Here is a 21,957-nt window from a genome sequence, read left to right as displayed (position 1 = left end):
GAAGACGTAAATGTGTAAAGCCTTGTCTGAAAGATGACTGAAGTAGGGCAGAAAAACAGTCTGCAAAAATGTGAAAGCAAAAAGGGAGGAGGATAATTTATCATAGTAACTATTAGTAATAGGATGAAATAATAACTAACAACAATAAATTTTAAAAGGGCAACTTCAGGTTGAATGTAGGAAGAAATTTCTGACAGTGGAATTTGAGTTGGTTTGCAGAGAAGTTTCCCAAGGGTGAAAGTAAAAGCTGCATTCAAGTCATTTAAAATCAAATTGGACAACTCACTAGAAAATGCACCCTGCTATAGGGAACAATCATCCATTGCCTGGGGAATAAGCTGGATGACTTAATAAGATATTTCACACTCGGGTCTTTATGACTGTGATATTTTTAATATGCATGGTCAACTATTTCAGGAAAACATACATTTCTTCTGCTGCCAAGCCTGAAAATACAAACACTTGCATGCAAACGTAACTTCTAAGAAGGCAAGTAGCTCTGCTGACAGCACTGCACTGGTGACATGCAAAAACATAACCCTGAGCTCTTCAAGTTTTTCTAAGCTGAGAGTCTCAGATCTTGAGTTGTCAATATCAAGATGGTATATACAGGTAACCACACAGTTTATGGGTAGCTGAAGAAGTGTGCAAAACAGAAGATGGGGGTTGGAAGCTCCAGTGAAAATGTATAATTATGGTTATTTTTATGGTTATTGCTATTACTACTTATGACTGGTAGCATGGGGTTCAACTCAGTTTCTTAACTGTTCATCTTTTTGATCTCCTGCTTCCACCTCTGTGCTGAATGTTCATTAGACAGTGTAAAATTGCTTTCTGTACTCTGTTTTTTCAAACATTGGTATTTTTAATACATCTTAAAATGTCTAGACAAGCTAAAGTGAAAACTTGACCCTCCCTCAGATGAAGAAATAATGGCAAAAGCTATGTATTTAAATGGATATGAGAGTAATCCCATATCTTCCCCCCAATTATAGCAATGTAATGTTGAAGTCACTTCACCATTCATTAGCAGCAGAGACAAGCTCACAGGCATTCAGAGAGGTATGCTCCCTAAAACACCATGGTTTTTACATGTGGGTTTTTTTATGTTCCTGTTTTCTTCTCTTCCCTCCCCCCTCTCCAATGGGCTGTCTGTGGGGCTGGCAGCCTGGTGGTGCCACAGCCCAATGCCCGAGCCTCGGGACTCTCCAGCAAGGGGTCAAGCAGCAGCAGCTCCAGTGAATCCGAGACCAGCTCAGAGTCTGACTCAGAGAGCGAAAGCAGCTCCAGCGAGAGTGACGGCAGCAAGCCCTCGCATTACTCCAGCCCAGAGGTAAGGGCTTCTGCTCTTTGTGATTTAGGGTGCACTCCATTATTACACCCACTCAGACCTTTTCCCAGCCAAGCCAACACAAGGAGGCTGTGGGGAGATATACAAAAAATGGAAGAGAAGGGCCCAGGGATCCTCCTCCTGGCATGTTGTGAGATGCAAGTGGCCGGGGATCCTGGGGCAAATTAAAAGATATAAAACAAAAATGAAGAAAGAAATAAGCCTGTGATGTTTTCCTTAAATTGGAGATGAGTGGAGCACCTTGCAAAGCTCACAGCTTGCTTGAAGTTTTATGCAATTCTGCCTCCATAGCAATGACTTGCTTAGTGTTTAAATCCTGATGTGAGCTCCCAGCACTGCAAGGGAACTAAAGGCTTCGCCATGCAGGAAGCTGTTATAAAATCAGTTTGCAGGTGGATTTTTAAAGCAAAACAGTTTTCACTCACACACTTCCCTTGCCTCACTCTGTAAGTGAATTATTCTCTCCTACTGCTGCCTTTGTGTGATTTATTTTAATCCACCTCCAAAATGGACTAAACTGAATTAGTCATGGTGCAAAACATTGAGCTCAAACTTGTCATCTGGAAAGCTAGTACTGAAAATTTCCACATGTAGACAAGCCCTAGCCAAACTACAATTAAGCTGCCAGTACTATGACACTACCTGCTTTCACCTCTACAGAAGGATCAACAGACACAACAAAGCTACTTTCTCGGCTCTGCTTTTCTACCAGGATTGACATTTCTACATATTTTCATCAATACACACCTTTAGAATTAAACCATGAACTCCACAGCCACATCACACACATTAATGTGTGTAAAAATATTCAAAAATTTAGTGGCAAGATTGTAAATATACGTGAAATACAGTCAATGAATTTTCCTACTCCACATAAAGCATCCGATCACCAGACTCCTCTCCCCAAAACTATACCTCACCTATTCTCTCATCCGAAAAAATGACACTGAAAAAACAGCAAACCTTTCCTCATCTTTTCCTTGGTCATTTGGAGCCAGTCAGGCAAAATGCAGCACTCACAGAAACATCCTTAATATAGTTCTCTCAGGTTCTGTTGCTTTTGTTCCTTATTTAGCACTTATCTTCCTGTCTGTCTTTCCTTCACAGTATTTTCAGATCCATTTCCAGTTAATTTTCCTCTCATTTTGTCCCTTTCTTACATGTCTCTCTCTTCCTTCCAGTATCTCTTACCTGTTGCCCTCCCTGCAGTACCCCATGTCTTACTTCCCATTGTGAGCTTTCTCATCTGACCTGTTAAGACCTTGTTTTCTCTCTGCCTAATTCCCCACTGGAATTAGTGCAGAGATCTCATGCTTGGTCTCTCCTCTCCCTGTGGGATCTCGAAAGGTGGAATAAAAGGGGCAAAGAGAAGAAAGAGAAGGAAATATTGTGAGAGGAAGGAAATATGAGATGAAAGGAGGAGAAGCATTGTACCCAGGAACGGAAGAGTGGTTACTATCTAGGCAGTTACCTATGCTGCTTGGACCCGAGAGCAGCAATTCCTCTGGGAATGCATGAAGTTAATTAACTGAGGCAGGTCGTGGATTTCATAAAGTCAAGCAGAGGACTGAGTCATGAAAACATGGAGGAAGTGCCTCCTCTTAAGCATTTTATACATATCCTCTCGAGATCTGTGGAACTACTTTTGTACAGAGCCTGAGTTGTCTGTGATCATTGTCACGAAACAGCTGCATCACTCCAACAGATTGCTTGTCTCTTCACGTTATATTTGTGCGGTTTGTCTTCTAGGACGTGCTGTATGAAACATGCATACACAAAAATGTAAATTACCCAAAAATGTGATGGCTACAGTGATTTTCATAGGGCATTTTCATCCCTTGATGGGATATGGGAGATGGCACACATAGATAGGGTCAGGGTGTCCCAGGGACGTAGGATACCTGTGTTTTCCCCAAGGGCAAATGCTTTCCCAGGCCTATCGTAAAACTGATGGCACCAATTCAAATGTGCTTACAGGATGTCTCTGACTAGAAGTCATTTCAGCTTTGCATAAATGCTTTAACTTACATTTATGCACCCAGTGAAGACATCTTTCTAAAGTACATGCCAGTTTCTTAACCAGTAAATGGAAAGAGACAGGTCCTTGGAAGCTCTTTGAAAGGAGATCCTGTCCACTTAAGTTTAAGTAGCGGACTCAATTCCAGAACTAGTCTTAAAATGAACTTAATCTATTGGATAAGACAAAAAAAGTAAATACATCTTTGCTTTTGATTTAGCATTAACTGGTAAATTCAGGTACAATGAACTTGAGTACTCCAGCACAGTGCTCTATATTTCCAGGTTGGGAGGAACTTAATCTAGAAATCTGCAAAGCGTTATGAGACCTTCATTCTTTTATTTTCTCTCGTAATCTGAAATATTATATGCATACACTCAAAGATTTTTATTTCTAGGACAGTGTATCTTCTGCATATGAGGTTATATAACAATTCAATTGCTGTTTCATTTCTTCTGTAATTTTTTCCTCATCTCATTTTGAGATCTTGAAGTTGTCCTCAGGTGTCTAAATGCAGTTGCCTAGAGTGTAAAAGCAGCTTATTGTAAAGCATACATATAAAGTAGATTAGATGAATTGCACCCTAAAAGTGTCTGTTTCTTTCTATCGACTATTTAGAGCCTGTAGTGACTAGCTCAGCTGTCTGCACTTTATGTGTGCAGTAAACTAAGAATAATGTCTGAGCTAGAACAGGAGACAACATTCAGACTAGTTTCAGTGATGTGGACAAATAAGGTGCCTCAGACATTATTGTGAGTAGTTACACGTTTGTGGACTGCCAAACCTAAAATTATGAACAAGGGACTGAGACTTCTATCTCCTCTTTCTTTGCTGAAGTAATCGGTTCTTTGAATGACCTTAAATAACATCATAAATGTGGAATCTGGAAAACAATGATGTCTTGTCCTTGCAATTATTTCAGATGGTAGAAAAAACTTTGGTGTCAAATCTATAGAAAGAGCTACATTTCTAAAACTAAGAATTTGGGGTTTTTGTTCTTTGTTCCATTGAATTATCCTGCAGACCTTTAGTAAAGCTGGCTTTGGTTATACAACTGTGAATTCCCACTATGCAGGGATGACAAGAGGGGAAAATGGGCAGGAAGGAAGCAGAGAAGCCATCACATGGGGCAAAGGATATCAGTGGAGACTCAACAGTAACCGGTCCAGAAGACAAAGATGCCCTTTTATGAGCCCACCAGCCCCACTTACCAGATTGCAGTGTCCTTTACAGACTGCTGTTGTGACTAGTTCACAACCAAAAAGTTTCTTCCTCCTTTTTGAGGATTCACATATACAAAAGAAAAGGGGATTTTACCACTAGACCAATTGTAGACACTATCTCTACCTTTGCAAATAGGATTCATGGGCTTTAGCTGTCCTGTGGACTATTTTTGAGTAAGACTACAAACTATGCTCTCTCTTCCCTCCAGAGAAAACTCTTTGTGGCAAGAACCACCTCATACAGTATAAGTGTGCTGTGCCTAACATATGGGAATCCCCAGTTCTAATTTGTTAAAGCACTAGCAGCAGTGTTAACAGTATCAATAAAGTAGAAATAGGAAGAAGAATCACCATCATCTTCTTCATCATCATCATTGCCGTCCATGCCTTAAATATAACGAGAAAGCACCAGATTTGTAAGGGGATTGCCCTGAATGAAGTATTTGATAGCAGGACAGCCCAAGCAAGTTACCATAAGGTTAAATTTGTATGTGGATTTACAATAGGCAGAGTAGACTGCAGGGATGGCAAATAGCGCAGTCCTATCCAGAGTGGACTAAGTCCATGCATATAATATAGGCTATCTGGTATCTCAGTGAAAGTGGTGTCATGCTTCAAGTTTACCAGGTTAGCCACACCTTAGGTGCCTCACAATCGTAGAGTAACCCCATTACACTGACATTGTTTAACAGCCCTTTACCCCAGGAAGTGTTTCTGGATAGTGTTTTGACACTATCTTTTCTTTTTGGATGTATGCCACTCATACCTCTGGTTGCACTTGCAGGCTTGAAGAGATCTGAGATATGTAGATACACTGTGTGGGAGTCATCCCACCTAAATTTGCACACTTCTGTAGATACCTACATCTGCTCATCACCTCAGCCTCCCCTTACAGTCTGTGGTGAAGAAAAGACGTTTTTGGGGCCCGGCTCATCTGGTCTATTTCAGATGTCTATTTCAAGATGGAATTTTTCACACCCTACAAGAGTAGTCCACTGACTGGAGAAAGAACTTGTTGACTAGCTCAGATATAGGTGTCTATATTGTACAGATGAATCCACCCACATTTAAGGAAATGTATCACATCCTTCTGTTTCTCCATGAAGCCTGGCACATGTGTATGTCTGTGGTGCATTGATCCCCGAAACTATCTGTGTCCCGTTAAGTTTCCTGGCTTGGGTTTTCATGCCAAGCCTATATTTAATTGCAAGTCAGCTGATCACAGTGTTGTTCCTGTTACTGGGCACCACAGGCTTTACTCCAATTTAAATCTGGCCAGTTCTCTAAAAGGCCCTGGGGGCAGCCCAATTCCATGACACAAAAATCAAAGAGCAGAGAACATTCTGTTATCAGAATACTCTGGTCATATATATTCATTTCCATCCTTACATGCTGCTGAAAAATTTCCAGTTCAAGCAAACCAACTTTTCTTCCATAAAATGGTATGTGACATACTAAGAGGGATGATGGTGGACTGGGGAATTAGGGATTTTTTCTCCCACAGATTATTACAATTAGGCATGTAAAATGGACTGGCAAAAACTTTCAAGGGAATTTTCCCAATCCCTTTTTTTATCAGGCCTGATATTCATTCTTGGCTGTCATGATTTTGTTCCCTCACAAGGTACTTTCTTTTTTTACTTGATTTCAAAGTACAGTCATTTTCAGGTAGAACAATCGATTGAATAAATTATTTCCAAAAATGAATTGGCATCACTCATATACACTGACAATCTCAAATATTCCAAAACTGTATCAGGGCCTAAAATTAGTGGGAAAAGTTTTAAAATTCTGATTTTTTAAATTTGGATTCTTTTAATTTACCTGATAGGCTGTAGGCATTTTACTTTTGGCAGATGCATCTTAAGGGATTTTTTTAGCAGACAGATCTTAAGGATTTTTTCAGCAGACAGATCTTAAGGATTTTTTCCAGCAGCCACAAGGATTTAAATTTTTATTTAAATAAACCTCAAAAGTGCACCTGAAACTCCTGACAAAATCAGTAAAGCTGGCAACACTGTTGATCCTTTTTAATGGACTTCATAGTTGGCTAATAGGTTGGTGGGACTATAGTTATTCTGCCTAAATAGCAGACATACCACTCTAGGAAAGTACTGCACTGCCAAGTTATAGCAGTGTAGCACTTAATCACTGTTTTCTGCTGGTTTACTGTGACCCCTTGAAATCCATATTTGGTGAAACACTGTTTTCAAGAATTACAAGGTACATAAAGAAGCAGAATGGGATGTAACATAAAAACTGGAATTGTTTTGAACTTTCAAGTGACACTCACTCTGACCTATACTATGGGCAGAGGTATATTTTTCCCCATGTGCTTCTGAGGTATGTCCTTTTTCTTAAATACACCTGAATACTAGAAAGACTTCCATGTATAGTGAACCTTTTATTATATATCTAGTAAATTCAGTCGAGACCCCTGGTGGCCTAGTGGTTAGCATGCAGGACTCTCACTGCTGCGACCCGGGTTCGATTCCTCGGTCTCCCGGGCAGATGGAACCCATTAGCCCTGTGAGGCCAACCATCTATGAGAAGGTCACTCTAAACAAACCTACGTCCTGAGGACCTCACTGCCATTGTCCAAGCTTGCTTGGCCCCGGCAGATGAACCTTAGGATTAAAGGGTGGGCTCAGTTCAGCGCATGCTGTGTCTCACCTAAAAACCCATTGCGCAGGCTTGAAAGGTAAAATACCTTTCCCCAGATCTTCGTTCGCGAAGACTGGCCATTAAAAAAAAGTAAATTCAGTATGTGCACAATGAATGGCACCAAACAAATCTACCTGTATTTTCAACAACAATAAAAAAAAAGTGTTGTTCACTTTAGACAAAGAGTTAAGAGTTGTAAAAATACAGCTTCATCCTAGAGAAATATTGACCATCCATTTTCAAGATTTACAGCTCAGGAAAGAAATTCCTCATGTAAGATGTTAGGGAGTGTGCTTTAAAAGAAATAAACTTTAGGCAATCCAGCAAACTTCCCATAGGTTTTGGCTAGCTCAATAATAAGTAAACTAGACACTTTTGCTGGAAGGAATATTCTTATCATATGAATTTCGATGTCTAATTTTTTTGCTTATTTTAGGAGCCTTTGCTCCATGTAGAGTGAATACAACCCTCAGTGGGTGATTCTGGAGGCGCCCTCGGCTGTGCAGGAAACCTGTGTTGCCCTCAGGCATCTACTTTAAAAAAGAAGTAAGAGACTCTTTTAAGTTAGATACTGTGGATATTCTCTCTTGAGCAAACTTTCTTACAGAGCACTGATGGCTTTTATGTTTGACTCATGACACACTTTTTGATTATTCATATGCAGTAACCTAGTGAATCAAATTTTGGTTGCAGTTGAGGAAATTAGGAGACTTTTCACTTTCACTTCTGTGAGGTTAGGTTATGGCTGGCCATCTACTCCATCATTTATTTATTTTGGGGTTTTTTTTCCTTTCCTCTTCATTTTATTACGTTCAAATTACTGATTGCAAGAAGCACTAGAAAACACTCGCATACTATTCTGAAATAACATCATCTGAGCTGTGGTTACATTTGAAATCATGATTATCCCACTTCTTCCCTGTCCAAACACCATTATGTTTTAGATGCTCTCTTATAACGTGATGGTGTTGTGACAGAAATGAAGAGAAAAACTAACAGCCGCACAATGCTCCCAAAATGAGAACTTGACAGCACCACCACATAACAAATGTTTGTGGGATCTCAGAGGATTATAACATCAATACCAGGCAGATTACATGAATCGCCTGGTTAGCCCTCCAACTCCCCACCAAATGCTTCTTAAAATACTTTCCGTATTTACTGTGATGGCACAGGACACAGAATACATATCCCTAGCTTTCCTACTAGCTATCTTCCCTTGTACCCTCCTTGTTTTCATCCCTTCCTATCGCCATTGCATTTTTTTCTATTTGGAAACTTGGAAGTGTTTCCCAGTAAAGCCAATGCCACTAGTGCTGTGTGAATCACCCTGGGATATCAGAAGCCATCCTCTTCTCCAATGCCATTCTGAAACCAAAAACACCCTCACTTGCAAAGCATGCCCCACGAGCCCTGCCCTGCCGCACAGGGCCAGTGCCCAGGGGTTGCTGCAGACTGTGGGTGGCTCTTGGTCCAGAGGAAAATCTCTGTGGTACCAGGAGGGACGCGGCGTTTCTGCGCCCCTGAGAGATCCCCGGGGTGGGGGCAGCAGGGTCTCGGCACTAAGTTCGTGTCCATCTGTTTGGCTTTCAGCCCGAGCCGCCGTCGTCCAACAAGTGGCAGCTGGACAAGTGGCTGAATAAAGTTACCACGCACAAAGCACCCATCCTAACCCACCACGATGGCTCGGCGCTGGAAGCCCATCCCTACTACGGCCGCGTGAAAGTCGAGCGGCAGGAAAGCGAGAAGGCCTCTACGGAGGGCCCGGCCGAGCACCGCAGCGGGGAGAGCCGCACCGCCACCGCCGCCGGGGACGGGCCGCGGCCCAGGACCGCCAGCAAAGCGCCCGGCAGCAAGGGCAGCCGGCAGAAGTCACCCCTCGCTGCCGACGGCGCGCCCCCGAGGCGGGCAGCGGGCAAGAAGGCACCGCGGCGAGCCGAGAGGACCTCCGCCGGAGACGGCCCCCACTGCCCCGGCGCAGAGGAGCCCCCTCGGAGCCACAGCTTCCCTGAAGGCACTGCTGGCGAGGCGCCGAGAGCCCGGCCCGGCGGCACCGGCAGCGGCGGGGGCTGCAGAGCGGGGCATCGCCGGGAGCCCCGCTCAGCTGCAGCTGGTGAGAAGCGTCGGGCCCGGGGGCCGAGCAAAACGGCTCCCAAATCCAAGGAGTTCATCGAGACCGAGTCTTCATCCTCTTCATCCTCCTCTGACTCCGGCTCTGAGTCGGAGCGGGAGGAGCGCCTGCTGCCCAAGGCGCCAGCGGCAGCCGGGGCCGAGCCGCGTGCCAAGGACGCGGGGACCGGCACCGCCAGCAAACCCCACGGCGGCTGCAGTGCCTTTGGCTCAATTAATGCCAGGACTAGTACTGAAATAGCAAAGGAGCTGGAGGAACAGTTTTACACCCTGGTTCCTTTCGGTAGGAATGAGCTCCTGTCTCCTCTGAAAGACAGTGATGAGGTAAAGTCGCTGTGGGTCAACATTGACTTGGCTCTTTTGTCCAGGATTCCAGAGCGTTTGCCCGAAGAACCGCTGGCCATGAGCGCCGAAGCAAACCAGGCGGCCAGCCTCCCGCAGGGTAGTAGTGCTGAACCCCCCGCAGAGAAGGGTTTACCGAAATCTAGAAGGAAACGCAAGGTGAGCTTCTGGGGGACCGATTAGAAGGGGTAGGGGAGCCTCCAGCAAGTGGAAGGCAGGCATCGCTTGTGCCCACATCCAGTGCTCGATGACAGTGTCTTCTCCAGGACAGCATTTCAGAGCTGGGATTTGTCCCTGCTCTCCACGTAGGGACTGGCCAAACCCTAGGGGAGTTGCCATCCCAGGAGGTGATGAAACTCCTGATCACGAGGGATCACAGCCCCTTGGAGACAGCATTCACTGCTGGCACATGCCTTTGCGTGCCTTAGCGAAAGCACTGCATTTTTAGTAGGATAGTTTTCCCTCATGAGGCTTCTCTCAGAAAAATGAACATTTGGAAGTGATGCTCAGGTCAGCAAAGGGACAGCTATCTACTGTCTTGTCATGGTTTGCATGGTATCACTGCGTGTGTGGTAAAAGAAGAGGCAGCATCTTTTTTCCCCTTAGATTGTCAGCAAGAGGCAAACCCTTCAGCCCCAGCAGGAAGCCCTGGCTTTGTGGGGGTGCACTCATGGAGACCTGGTACCAGCCTGATTCTGGAACCTGCCTCCCTCACACCCTGTTGGCCCCTTTTTCTCTCAGGGCTCTGCAGAAGTGGGACCACAGTCCATTAGTTGCCCCCTCTCCAGCAGCACTGTCACAGCAGCCAGGTGGTCACAGCCCTCTGATCACATCCACCCCTCCACCCAATCTCTCCCACACACTTTCTGGTGCTAAGGAGAAAACCCCCTCCACTTCATGGCCACAGCTGTCCACCAGGCAGGCTTTCTGGTCTGTTTGTACTGATCTGACCCCAAAAGTGACTTCAAACTGGAATCGCCATCTGCTCAATTTCTGGACAGTTTTGCTGTGCAGTCATCTGTTGCCCTCTGAGCTACTGTACATGTGCAGATGGATCTTTGTATTTTTGAGGACCATTTATCTAAAGCAGTCTTCCCTATTGTTTAATCTTACTTCATTTTTTGGGGGTTTTTTTTAGTATCTGAAAGGTAGCAGCCCTGTTTCAAGTGGGGAAGTGGTGGAAACAATTCAAGTTTTATACAGTTCTCATTTGTTTACACACTGACTCTTAAGATTTTATTTTCTTAAGACATGGACCAATCATCTCTGATCCATGTTAGTATATACTCAAAGAAATTATAATTGTAACAAAATGACAGAAAATACCAGCCCCTGACTTGCTGATACTTTTAGATCTGTAGTAAATCCAAAACCTACAAAATTATTACTTTTCTCTTCACTCAGTGTGAGAATGAGGAAGAGTGCAGAGACATCAAGAAGACTCACTTAGAACAAGAGAGTTCTTCACGATTAGCTGCCTCTGCCCACAGCATCACAACAGCAAATCACTGCAATATGAATGAAAATAGGTAAGCCTTTCCCTCCTTATTTATCACTGAGTCATACAAACTGTTGCAGTTTAATGCTGTGTGTTATTTTTTACTTAATTAGGATTTATTTTTTAATTATTATATTTTATGTTGAAAAATTACCCACTACGTTCTCCATTCTTCTGGTTTAATGAACAAGTTAGTAGCTTCTGACATATTCATGGACTTGCATTTTTGTCCTGTTGCACAAAGAAGTTGTAAGCTTAAGTGTGAGACTCATGGAATGAGTAATTATAGCTAGAGCAGTGTGATTGTCTGAGACATAGTCACAAATGCTGTATTGTAGGTACCAGTTCACATATACAACTATCTTATAGACCTTACCTTATAGTGCTGCGAGTTTCAAGCTTAAAGTTTGACTGTATACATAGAATTATGTATCAGCTCTGTGGAAAACATTGAAAAAATATTCATAACAATGCCTGCAATACTCCTTTCCAGAAAATATTTGAGATCCACTGTTTTTGAGATTACAAGCATTCCATTCTGTGTAATTAGCAAGTGCTCTAGGACAAGGAACTTAGACTTTTAAAAAGGTGAAATTTTAAAAGGATGTAGGGCGTGAAACAAAAGATGAATATTTAGCACTTGCTGGCATGGTTTATGCACACAGACCCCTGTCAATGTCAGAGCAATCATACTTGAGTTTCTCTGGAGGCTTCCAGCAGTCAAACTTTGACATGCGTCTTCTCAGAGTTCAGCTGCATGCTGCTTGGTAAATGCTGGTCATCAGTATTTTTTTTTTAAATCATTTTTCTGGTAGTATCAGGATATCTCTTGGGCTGAAACTGCTATAAAATAGGAAAATATTTGTATTTATTATAGTAAGCTTTTCTATTGTACATATCACTGATGAGCTTGAGCAATTCTTGTCATTAATACTGGAAAAAATCATGGCAAAAACTAATATATACAGTAGTTATTCAAAAATATGCATTCAGTTTCTTTGTCCTGACATGTCATATACATTTCATATAGTGAAAACAATACACAGAACAGTTTGCTTTATTGTGGGTGACAGCATGCAGACATGCCGTTCCTGTTACCGCAGTGTCACATTTTACGTTGCATTCATTTTCAGAGAGTAGCATGGCTCTCATAGCTTGCTGTGTCACAGGGTTAATTCTGTGCTTGCAGGAAGCAGGGCAATAATATGTGTTTTTCTTAACATTATAGTCAGTACTTCTGGTAGCAACAGTATATTAAAGAAACAAAGAATGTTTGAAAAGTATGTTTGCCTCCTAATTGTTTCCTGATTTGTTCTGCTTCCAAGATGTTTCTGTGGTTTGTGCTAGTGTAGGACATGATACCAAATGCTAATATTCCCACAGATGAGGAAGGGCTACCGAGGCTGTAGCTAAACGAGCAGTGCAGATATCAGGACCTCCTGGTACTCTTGCAACAGCAAGCTGTTCATGTTGTCACATCCCCTCTCCAGTTACACCACCAGAGATGCCTGTGAGGATCTCCTGTAAATACACTCAAGAAACTTGTTTGGAACCAGAACTCTCTTTTCCTTTTCCGTTTCCTTTTCCTTTTTTCTTTCTCTTTTTTCCTTTTCCTTTTTTCTTTTTCTTTATTTTTTCCTTTTTTTTTCTTTTTCTTTATCTTTTTTCCTATTTTCTTTTTCTTTGTCTTTTTTCCTTTTCCTTTTTTCTTTTTCTATCTCTTTTTCCTCTTTTTCTTTTTTCATTTTATTTTTCTTTTTTTCCTTATTTTTGTTTTTTTGGGGTTTTTTTTTTCCCAAGTATTATTATTCATCTCCCAGTACAGTCACCCAGACAGTTCTGGCAGCACAGCTGAGGGCTGGTAGCAAAGGGAGGAGCAAAACCACCTACAGACACGAGCATTTTGTACTGTGAAATTAGAGTCTGAGGTGCAGACTAAGTAAGGTCCTGTTTGACAAGAAAGGCAGCAGGGTCAGGCAGAGATACCCCAAATATCTTGCACCTATATGGGATGCCACAATCTGTCCATTTCCAGCAGATGACAGCTCTGAGACTGTCCTTTGCTGCAGGTTGCATGGCTTCTTGGTATAAGAAAATGTGCTGCTGCGCTTTGACTGCTCACAGTAAGTTTAGGTGGGCCCTACTCAATGTGCCCAGGCCGCGGCGGTGAGAGCGCCGCATCCTAACCACGAGGGATACTCCCCCGGGCAGATGGAGCTCGTCAGCCCTGTAAGGCCATCCATCTATGAGAAGGTTACTCTAAACAAACCTGGGTCCTGAGGACCTCACTGCCATTGTCTAAGCTTGCTTGGCCCCAGCAGATGAACCTTAGAATTAAAGGGTGGGCTCAGTTCCGCGCATGCTGTGTCTCACCTAAAAAATCCATTGCGCAGGCTTGAAAGGTAAAAGACCTTTCCCAAAATCTTCGTTCGTGAAGACTGGCCTTACTACTAGTACTCAATGTGCCAAAGGCCGTGTGGAAGGTGAGCAGTTGAAACTACAAATTTCAGCTACTTCTCGCAAGCTCTGGGCCAAAATTTTGAGGCTTGGGTACACTTCTAAAGAGCTATGGCTTCTCTTGGATGCTTCAGGCCCACACTTTGACAGTGATGTGTAAACATGGTTAGCCAAGCCGTGGGTTTATGTTTGAAAAGAGGAAAAGAAATTACAGCATCAGCCTGCACATTCAACATAGTGCTAAAGATCTTATTTCTCTTAGGAGGAGAGGAAGGGCACAGTTGTCTATCTTACACACCCAGAGTTTTGCTTTTGTAAACAGCATCGGTCATTAAAGCAAAACAGTTGACATAGTGTTTAAAGGTACTACGTGCTGTGAAACAGTAAAGGTTCTGAATTACAATTCATGGCTTCTTTTACAGCTAGTTTTTAAAGACTTGCCAGATAAATGGACAAATGTATGATGAGCACATTTAATTAGCTCTGTTCCCTGAAATTATGTGCAGAGATGAAGTATAGTTCTTACTGTATTCTTTTTTGCAATTCCATTATGTGTATATTGTCTGATACAGTAACTATAAAGAAGTGAGAATTGTCCATAAAAAGTAATAGTCTGAATAAAGGGGAATGTGACAGGGAAAGGTATAGTGTTAAAATAGTCTCTCTGACCTTAATTGCAGTTTTAGTCTTAGTGTCAACTGTCTCCTTAAAAAACCTGCAATTTTTGTGTGTTGCTTTAAGATTTTCAGCTAAATATTTTCTTCAAGTTAGTGCATCTGAAGTTTATTTCTGGGCATATTTTTATGGTCTGTCTGACTTCTCTTCGTCCAAAGCTTCTCTTGAACAAATGAAAGCTGAAAATACTGTCTGTGTTATAGCTTTCTGCTTTAGAAGACAGAGCAGCTCACATTTCTCTGTGTCTACTGTTTGCATATGCTTCCTTTCGTCTGCACTAACAGCCTATCTTTCTTTGTCTTCAAAATCTGTATTAGATTAGTATAAACAGTGCTACCAAAGGCTGGACAGTGAGCACAAAAACAAGCCAGTCATCTTTAAACACATTTCCTGTTTTAGTTCACATATGGTTTTATTGCCATGGCTTATAAATTGTCACCTGTAACAGTGAAATAGGGCTCCATAACCTGAACTTACACTTCAGAGCCTAATCTTCGTCTCCAGCTATCCCTTAAGAAATGGCGAGCAAGTGGCCATTTATCTCTGTATTTTTTTTTCAAGTACTGTGATACAGACTTTATATTAACTCCAGAATTACAATTTGCCTTGAAGGGAAAGAGAAGAAACATGATACAAATTTGTAAATGAACTCTTGGTCCCAATACTGTACGCTTGTTTCCAGATACCAATAGACTTAATCCTGCCAGCAGGTTTTAAATTCAAAGTTTTGGTAATATATAAAACATTTACTTTTCTCAAAGCCAGCTTTGTGACACTCCATTACTGTAATTTCCATTTCCAGCTTGGCAATACCAATAAATAAAAATGAGAAAATGCTTCGGTCACCCATCTCTCCCCTCTCTGATGCATCAAAACACAAATACTCCAACGATGATTTAACTTCCTTCAGCAGACCTAATGGCAGCAGTCTATTACCTTCCATCTCCTCCAGCAAAAAGCAGAAGGGTGAAATCCAGTCACAGCCACATCCCGGAGACTTCAATGTAAGTGTATGCTGTTGTTCACAATATATAGCCTAGCAGTATATTTTTCACTTTGTATTGCAGTCTATGATAGTTTTGCAAAACATTATGCAAAAAAAAAATTGTAATAATGAATGTTATTTTGTAAGTTCATCTTTTCTGGCTTGGAGCTTAGCAAGGCACAGTAGAAAGGAAAGAGGGCAGGCTGTAAAATGGGCAAATAACAAAGGCTACATAAGCAAAAGGTAAAAGCTAATGGCCCAAAACGAATAGCTGTCGGCCTCTAGAGCATTGCTTGGACATGATGCAAGGCCCTACATTCGTGGTGCATAAGGCCCCTACTGTATAAGGGCTGCCACTGCCTTAACCATGAGTGTGCCTGCAGACAAGTTCTCCTACCTGTCTTAAAAAAAACTTCACTTGGTATCTTGAAAATAATTTAAATTCCTTTACAGGCAAATGTGTTGGAAATCGAAAGTAAAGGGCGATTGCTTTATGATCCACACCCTTATCAAATGCATTTCACTGAGATTTTCTGCATAGCCTAGCAATGCACCATTTGGTCAACATTTAACAACCTTTGCAATAAAATTCTTATGTATCTGGTTATTCATCTGAAAACTTGAGCCTGCTGAACTGATCTGGATGTGCCATGTAGAAGATGAGAGCTCATGAACTATAAATGTTAAAGTTAGCTTTGTTTTATCCCATCTTCTCATCTGGCACCTAACTGGCAGATCCTTCAAATTTCTGTCAAAGACTGCAAGCCAGGCTTGCCCATAGTGGGCTTTTATCCATTTGGGCTTTTTTCCCATTTCCCTGGTGCCTTTTTGTCTGTCACCTGACAAAGAACAGTGATTTTTGGCAGTGGTTATCACCCAAAATAACCTGGGGCCCTCTGTTTTGCACTGTACCAGTGCATAGTAGCCCAACGTAGCAGGTCACGTGGTAGAACGAAGGGCTCAGGAGGCCACATGAAGGACAGGGCTGCAGCTGAGGGAATGCGTGAGACCCTGCCAAAAGACATGTTCTTCCACTGCAGCACAGAGAAGTGGTCTTTCAAGGTGATCAGGAGCCCAGAGCACAAAGAAACCTGGACCTTGGGCTACAAATTCATACCACACAAGTACATCAGCAGGGCAGCATGAAACGAGTCGAACATGTAAGTTCTTGCTCTCCTGAGGCAAGGGAGAATGCTAGTTTGGAAGCTGAAAGCTAGAGATAAACCTGATCTTCTAAATTACTACAAAAGATCTATTCTTTAATAATTTCACTTACTGTGTTTCAGAGTGTTTTGATAGTTAGTAATAGTTCAGCTCAGTTTCTTCTCTTTATCATATTGAAATTCAAGCCCTTTACAAAGTGTTCTGACCAATATCTGTGAATTTGTGGCTGTTAGTGACAGGACACTTGTACATACTTCCTGCTTAAATAGTAGGAAAACTAACTTCTAATTTACAACATAGTGCAAAGGCACTCTAGTTTTCTTGTTATTTGTAATTTTTTTAAGTTAGTAGCCAATTCCTCAATGTCTTACCTGCTGTTTGTTGTCTAGAAAGCAATTCACATCAATTCAGAAAATGTTCTTCTCTGCAATAAGCCACAGTCCCAAACACAGCCTTGGTCACCTCTGTCCAGCACACCCAGGGACTGCAGAAGGACAAAGCTTATCTTTGATGATATGTAAGTACAAATGGCTTTAAAATTAAAACTATGTCATTTTTTGCATTTAAAAAGAGAAAAATACAATTTGTCCAACAGGAACTGAGATGTGGCCAAAATTCTAGTAAGACTTATTGTACACTGAGAAATGAATGAAACATATTATATAAACTCCTTAGTTTTTCATCATAAATTAAGCCTCTAACCATAGAATAGTAGAATTCATAGAATCACAGAGTCATAGAATGCTTTGGATTTGAAAGGACCTTAAAGACCATTTAGTGCCAACCCCTTCACCACGAGTAGGGGATATCACTCACTTTTGACCAGGTTTCTCAAAGCCCCATTCAACCTGGCCTTGAACACTGCCAGGGATGGGGCATCTGCAGCTTCTCTGGGCAACCAGCTCTGGTACTTCGCCACCCTCACAGTAAAAAATCTCTTCCTGACATCTAATCTGAACTTGCCCTTTTTCAGTTTAAAGTCATTCCCCCTTGTCCTATAACTACAAGCTCTTGTCAAAAGTCCCTCATCATCAGGGAGCACTGAGGACTGGGTGTTCCCAAAGGATAGGGCAACAAGAGCCAAGATGCAAAATGCAGCTGGCAGGGGTCCAAGTCCCGCAACACCTAAACCAGGTGAGCAGGGCAAGCCCAAAGGTGGAGTCAGGTTCAACCAAGCGCTAAGATCCTCAGGCACTTCCATGGTGATGAGTCAAGTCCAAGGTCAGGCCAGGAAGTCAGGTCAGGATCAGGTCCAACAGACACTGCCTGGAGACTGCCAGGCATGCACAGTGACAAGGCAGGTCTGAGGTCCAGTCAGGAAGACAAACCCCAGGGCAGGGTCCAGGCCAATGGAGGACAGAGCCAGGCACAAGCACTGCTGTAAAGGGCATGGTTGCAGTGAGTTGGACAGGGAATGAAGGCCCAGACCTGAGCTTAAATGGATTTCATTAGCCCATGGACAGAAGGGGAGGGCCCACATGAGGCAGGTCAGGGCCATTAAGACTTTATTAGTATCCTTGTAGCACTGGTATTAATTATGCATACATCAGACTATTAATGTATCATAACTATAGCAAGGCAGGGTGAGAGGGGTACCTTCTTGTGCACCCTTTGGAGCAAGAGGAGAGGACATAAGGAACCTTGCATCCCTGAGCCTTGACAGCTGCTGCTACTTCTGCTCAGCTAGAGGTATCACCAGGGCAGGGTGAGCAGCAAGCAGCAGTGGTAAGCATGAGTACCTGGAGGGGTACCTGGCCCTCCCCACCTCTATTGCATCCTTCACACATCCCTCGCTCCTCCTCTGAAAATATTTTAAGCTTGTAATTGTCTTTCTTTTATTTTTGGTAAATTTAAATTGCCGGTTTGTTTCCCAAGGTCATTTAGGACATTGTATTATTTAGATAAGGTAAAATGGGGAAACTGAAGGTTGAAATCCTAGTATCTAGAAAATCCACATTCTTTTTGACTGATAATGTTCTGGCCTGAAAATACTCATATTTTTCTGGCTATTGTAGAAGAGGTTCTGTTCAAGGTATGCCTCAAACTGCCTGGAGCTCTAAGCTGCGTGACCTTGACATAGTTTTCGTACTCCCAGACTTTCACCCACAACATCTCTAACTCCTTTATACCCAAAGAAATCTTGGGATAACAGCCTTGTTTTCTCAGGAATTGCTTTCTGCCAGAATTGGGGTTTTTTTAATATTAACAATTATTATTGTTGTTGTTGTTGTCGTTGTTGTTCACACTGTAATGTTTGTTCACACTATCTGGTCTCAAGGACAACTAGAGAGGCAGCAGCCTCTCATAAAGAGAAACCAAATTTCCTACTATAAGGTACAAATACTTCCTGTGGACTTCAAAAGGATGTAACTGGCTTGCATGTCAAGAAAAGAAGGCTTAATTTCTGTGTATATTCATGAGAGTCATAAGCAGATGTAAATTGAATAAATGTAATCAGTTTTTCTGCCTCTTTTGGAAAAAACTCTCCCCTGTGTATATATCCTTGTTATTCCTCTTACTCCACCTCCCTCCATGTTTTTAACTCTTCCAGTATGTTTATTTAACAATGTTTAGAAGTACTACCTAACTCTTCATATCTCTTAAAATAATTTACTTGCAACTGCTTAATTTTTCTGCAGTTTAAATATGTACATACAAGGCAGAAGGGTGTCAGAGTCAAAAGTCAATAGGATGTGCTCATCTCTTTGGATTAGAAAGAAACATAGTCAGAAACAGCTACAACAGAATTATTGTATCTTCATCTGCTTTTCCCTCAAGATGCTGACAAAAAACAGGGGGACTGATTTGTTTCATTTTTCCCCTAGGATACTGTCATAGGAGATCTACTTTGGTCAGCATCTCTGTCATCTGAGAGGCTTTTATCACTTGCTTTCTCCATTAGTGATAGAAATGATTTCTCTGGTAGGCATCTCCAATAAAACTGTTTCAACTTTTCAGAGAGAGACACAATTAAACATTGGTGTATAGTGCCTTCCATGTAAAATATCCCCAAGCAACTTGTAGACACTTAAAAGTAAAAAAAGCCAAATAAGATAAAACACAGAAACAAATATATCTTAATTTGTCCTTAAAACCCAGAAACAGTTAAATGCCTATTGTGCTAACTAGAGGAAGGACATTGTCAAGTACTACATCTGTCATCCACAACCTGTATCTGGCATATACCATCAGAATACCAGCTGTACTAGATCTTGATTCTGAAATTACTGTGCAGAGAAGCCACTGAAATGTAGCACATTAGACTGGCTGTAAATGTTAAATGCCAACAAATTTGACTCACATATTAGAAGGATCAAATTAAACATGGCAGCCAGTGTCTTTCAAATTCATATAGTACCACGGCAGAGGATTTGAGGAAATGCAGTACAGTAGGTCTAAATTATGTAGTAATCCTAATGGCAGTATTTGTCCAAAATGATGCCTATGAAGTATTTCATCTCATAATCCATTAAGTTCTGAATTACTGTAATCCAGCCATGGCTTTAAAGTCTTAATTTTAATCCGACTCTGAAGTTTTTAAGAGACTAAATCCCTTATATTTGATTTAAAACAACAACTATTTTTTTAACCAATCAGTGTGTCTTTCCTTTATTCTCAACTTATTTTCTCCAGATCATTGACAACAGCTGTCACTAGCAATAAATTGGAACACAAGTAGGTCAATAAAAAGTGTATCTTGCTTGGCAGAGTACTGTATACACATACACTGCAGTACAACAGTAAATATAGCTAACAGTCTTCAAAAGATAGGCAAAATTCTGCTTTACCTAGTTTGCCATTTTTTACTGATAGATCTAGATAGGCTTAGAGGTACCCAGCATGCCTTATATGTAAGTGACATCTATGCTGTTTTCAGTGGTAATTCTTAACAAGATTTCCTGGATTTTTGGCCATTTTTGACCCCATGAAGAGAACATTTTCAAGGCTACATAGTAATGCTTCAAGCCAAATTGATTCCTGCTGTAATTTCACTGAATGATAGAATTCCCAATAACTGCATTTAGAAACTAAGTCTGTTGTCCTTGAAGGGATAAGCACAGACATGCTGTGGGTGCCCAAGGGCACAGTCCCACACCTTCCTCAAAATACTACATATTATGTGGTATAAAAAAGAGCAGAGCGTACCCAGCTTCCCAGTTTTCCTTATGGCTAAATCAGAATATGCTCCTCAGGATTATTTTATTGCATTGTGGGTATTCTTTCAAACTTGGGGTGTGGTTTTTCTTCACTTATATTTATTTTTCTTTTTTTCTGGCCTTAGAGGAGTGAGATAATACATCTTCTACAGCTTTTTTTTTTAATTCATGTTTTGTTGAATGTCTGTTCCACCTTTATGGATTTCAGTGCTACACACATCCACCAGCTTTACATTGTCCAAGGGACATATCCTGTGGTGAGATAGAATTCCTATGTTTGTTTGTCAAACAGTAAACCATATACCCAGAAAATATTCAGACTGTTAAGGTGTTACGCATAGAGCTCATGAAGAGTTCAAAAAACAACTTCTTGGCACATCTCTTTGTTTTGGCTTGAAACCCCAAGTGTCTCATTTTCAAAAGTCTCCTCTTCCTTGTTCTTCCTCAGAGTAGAAAGGAGAAGGTGCTCCTGGGTTCTGATTCCCATACAACATCTGGAAGTGATTTCACTTTGCATTGCTCAAAATGCCCCCGGGACTCCTGAAATATTTAGAGAAACTTTTGTAGTGCTGAACACATCCTGAGGAGCACAGTTAAGGAACAGAGCTTTCTTCTCATCAGCAATCTAAAAAATCACTGGTCAGACAGACCAGACACTAAATTCCTTAAAATTCATATACTTACTTTGGACTGCTCCCAGTTTCTTGGCTTTGAGGGATTTCAAGACTTCATCTGACTATCCCAGTCTCCCTCTTCTTCCTTCTTACTTGTGGCACTGAATTTTCTCATGTGTACCCTGCCCATGATAAAATAACATTAGATGTGCCAGACACTGCCTCCCATGCCAGTGTCTCCCATGCCAGACACTGCCTCCCATGATTAGATAATTAAGCTACCTGTTCTCTGCAAGACCACCTACCCCCTTTCTTTATAGGGGCACTTGGTTTGGTGGGAAACAGATGCTTAATCAGCTCTGGCAGGAGATTCTCACAGAGTATAGAATTTATAGCCACTATTCCCTGTCATTAAAGGAAAACCAGACCTGTGGACCTCATTTGAACTTAAATGCTACATCCATGCCCCTCCTCTGTTCCTGTGGGCAAGTGGTTCAGCACTGCTTATCTTTGTATGATTAAACTGTCTGCACTCCCCAAAACAAAGACCACTCACTGCCTCCTGAGAATAGTCCCTGGCCTGTGCTGTCCCCCAGCTGTGCTCAGGCATTGTCTGGAACCGAGCTCAAAACTATGCCAAGGAGAGTGAGTATCAGCAATTACACAGCATGGATGATCAA

The 21,957-nt window shown here is 41.8% G+C and overlaps 1 protein-coding gene across 3 annotated transcripts in view; it reads left to right on the top strand.

Moving 5' to 3' along the window:
* AFF3 (AF4/FMR2 family member 3) overlaps positions 1-21,957 on the top strand; it is a 324,957-nt gene that overhangs the window by 279,022 nt on the left and 23,978 nt on the right. For all 3 annotated transcript variants that reach the window (XR_003532872.1, XM_027674908.1, XM_027674907.1), the window contains exons 10-14: positions 1,168-1,333; positions 8,849-9,886; positions 11,132-11,256; positions 15,160-15,361; positions 16,896-17,023. Coding sequence is in view for 2 of the 3 variants with exons in the window: in XM_027674908.1 (XP_027530709.1) it covers positions 1,168-1,333; positions 8,849-9,886; positions 11,132-11,256; positions 15,160-15,361; positions 16,896-17,023 (1,659 nt within the window). In the remaining variant the exon portion in view is untranslated. The remainder of the gene's footprint in view (positions 1-1,167; positions 1,334-8,848; positions 9,887-11,131; positions 11,257-15,159; positions 15,362-16,895; positions 17,024-21,957) is intronic.

This window comes from Neopelma chrysocephalum, unplaced genomic scaffold (genome assembly GCF_003984885.1).
Source record: "Neopelma chrysocephalum unplaced genomic scaffold, ASM398488v2 Primary Assembly neopelma1_25, whole genome shotgun sequence".
In the NCBI taxonomy this organism is placed as follows: Eukaryota; Metazoa; Chordata; class Aves; order Passeriformes; family Pipridae; genus Neopelma; species Neopelma chrysocephalum.
This window is presented reverse-complemented; position numbering and strand designations above follow the sequence as displayed.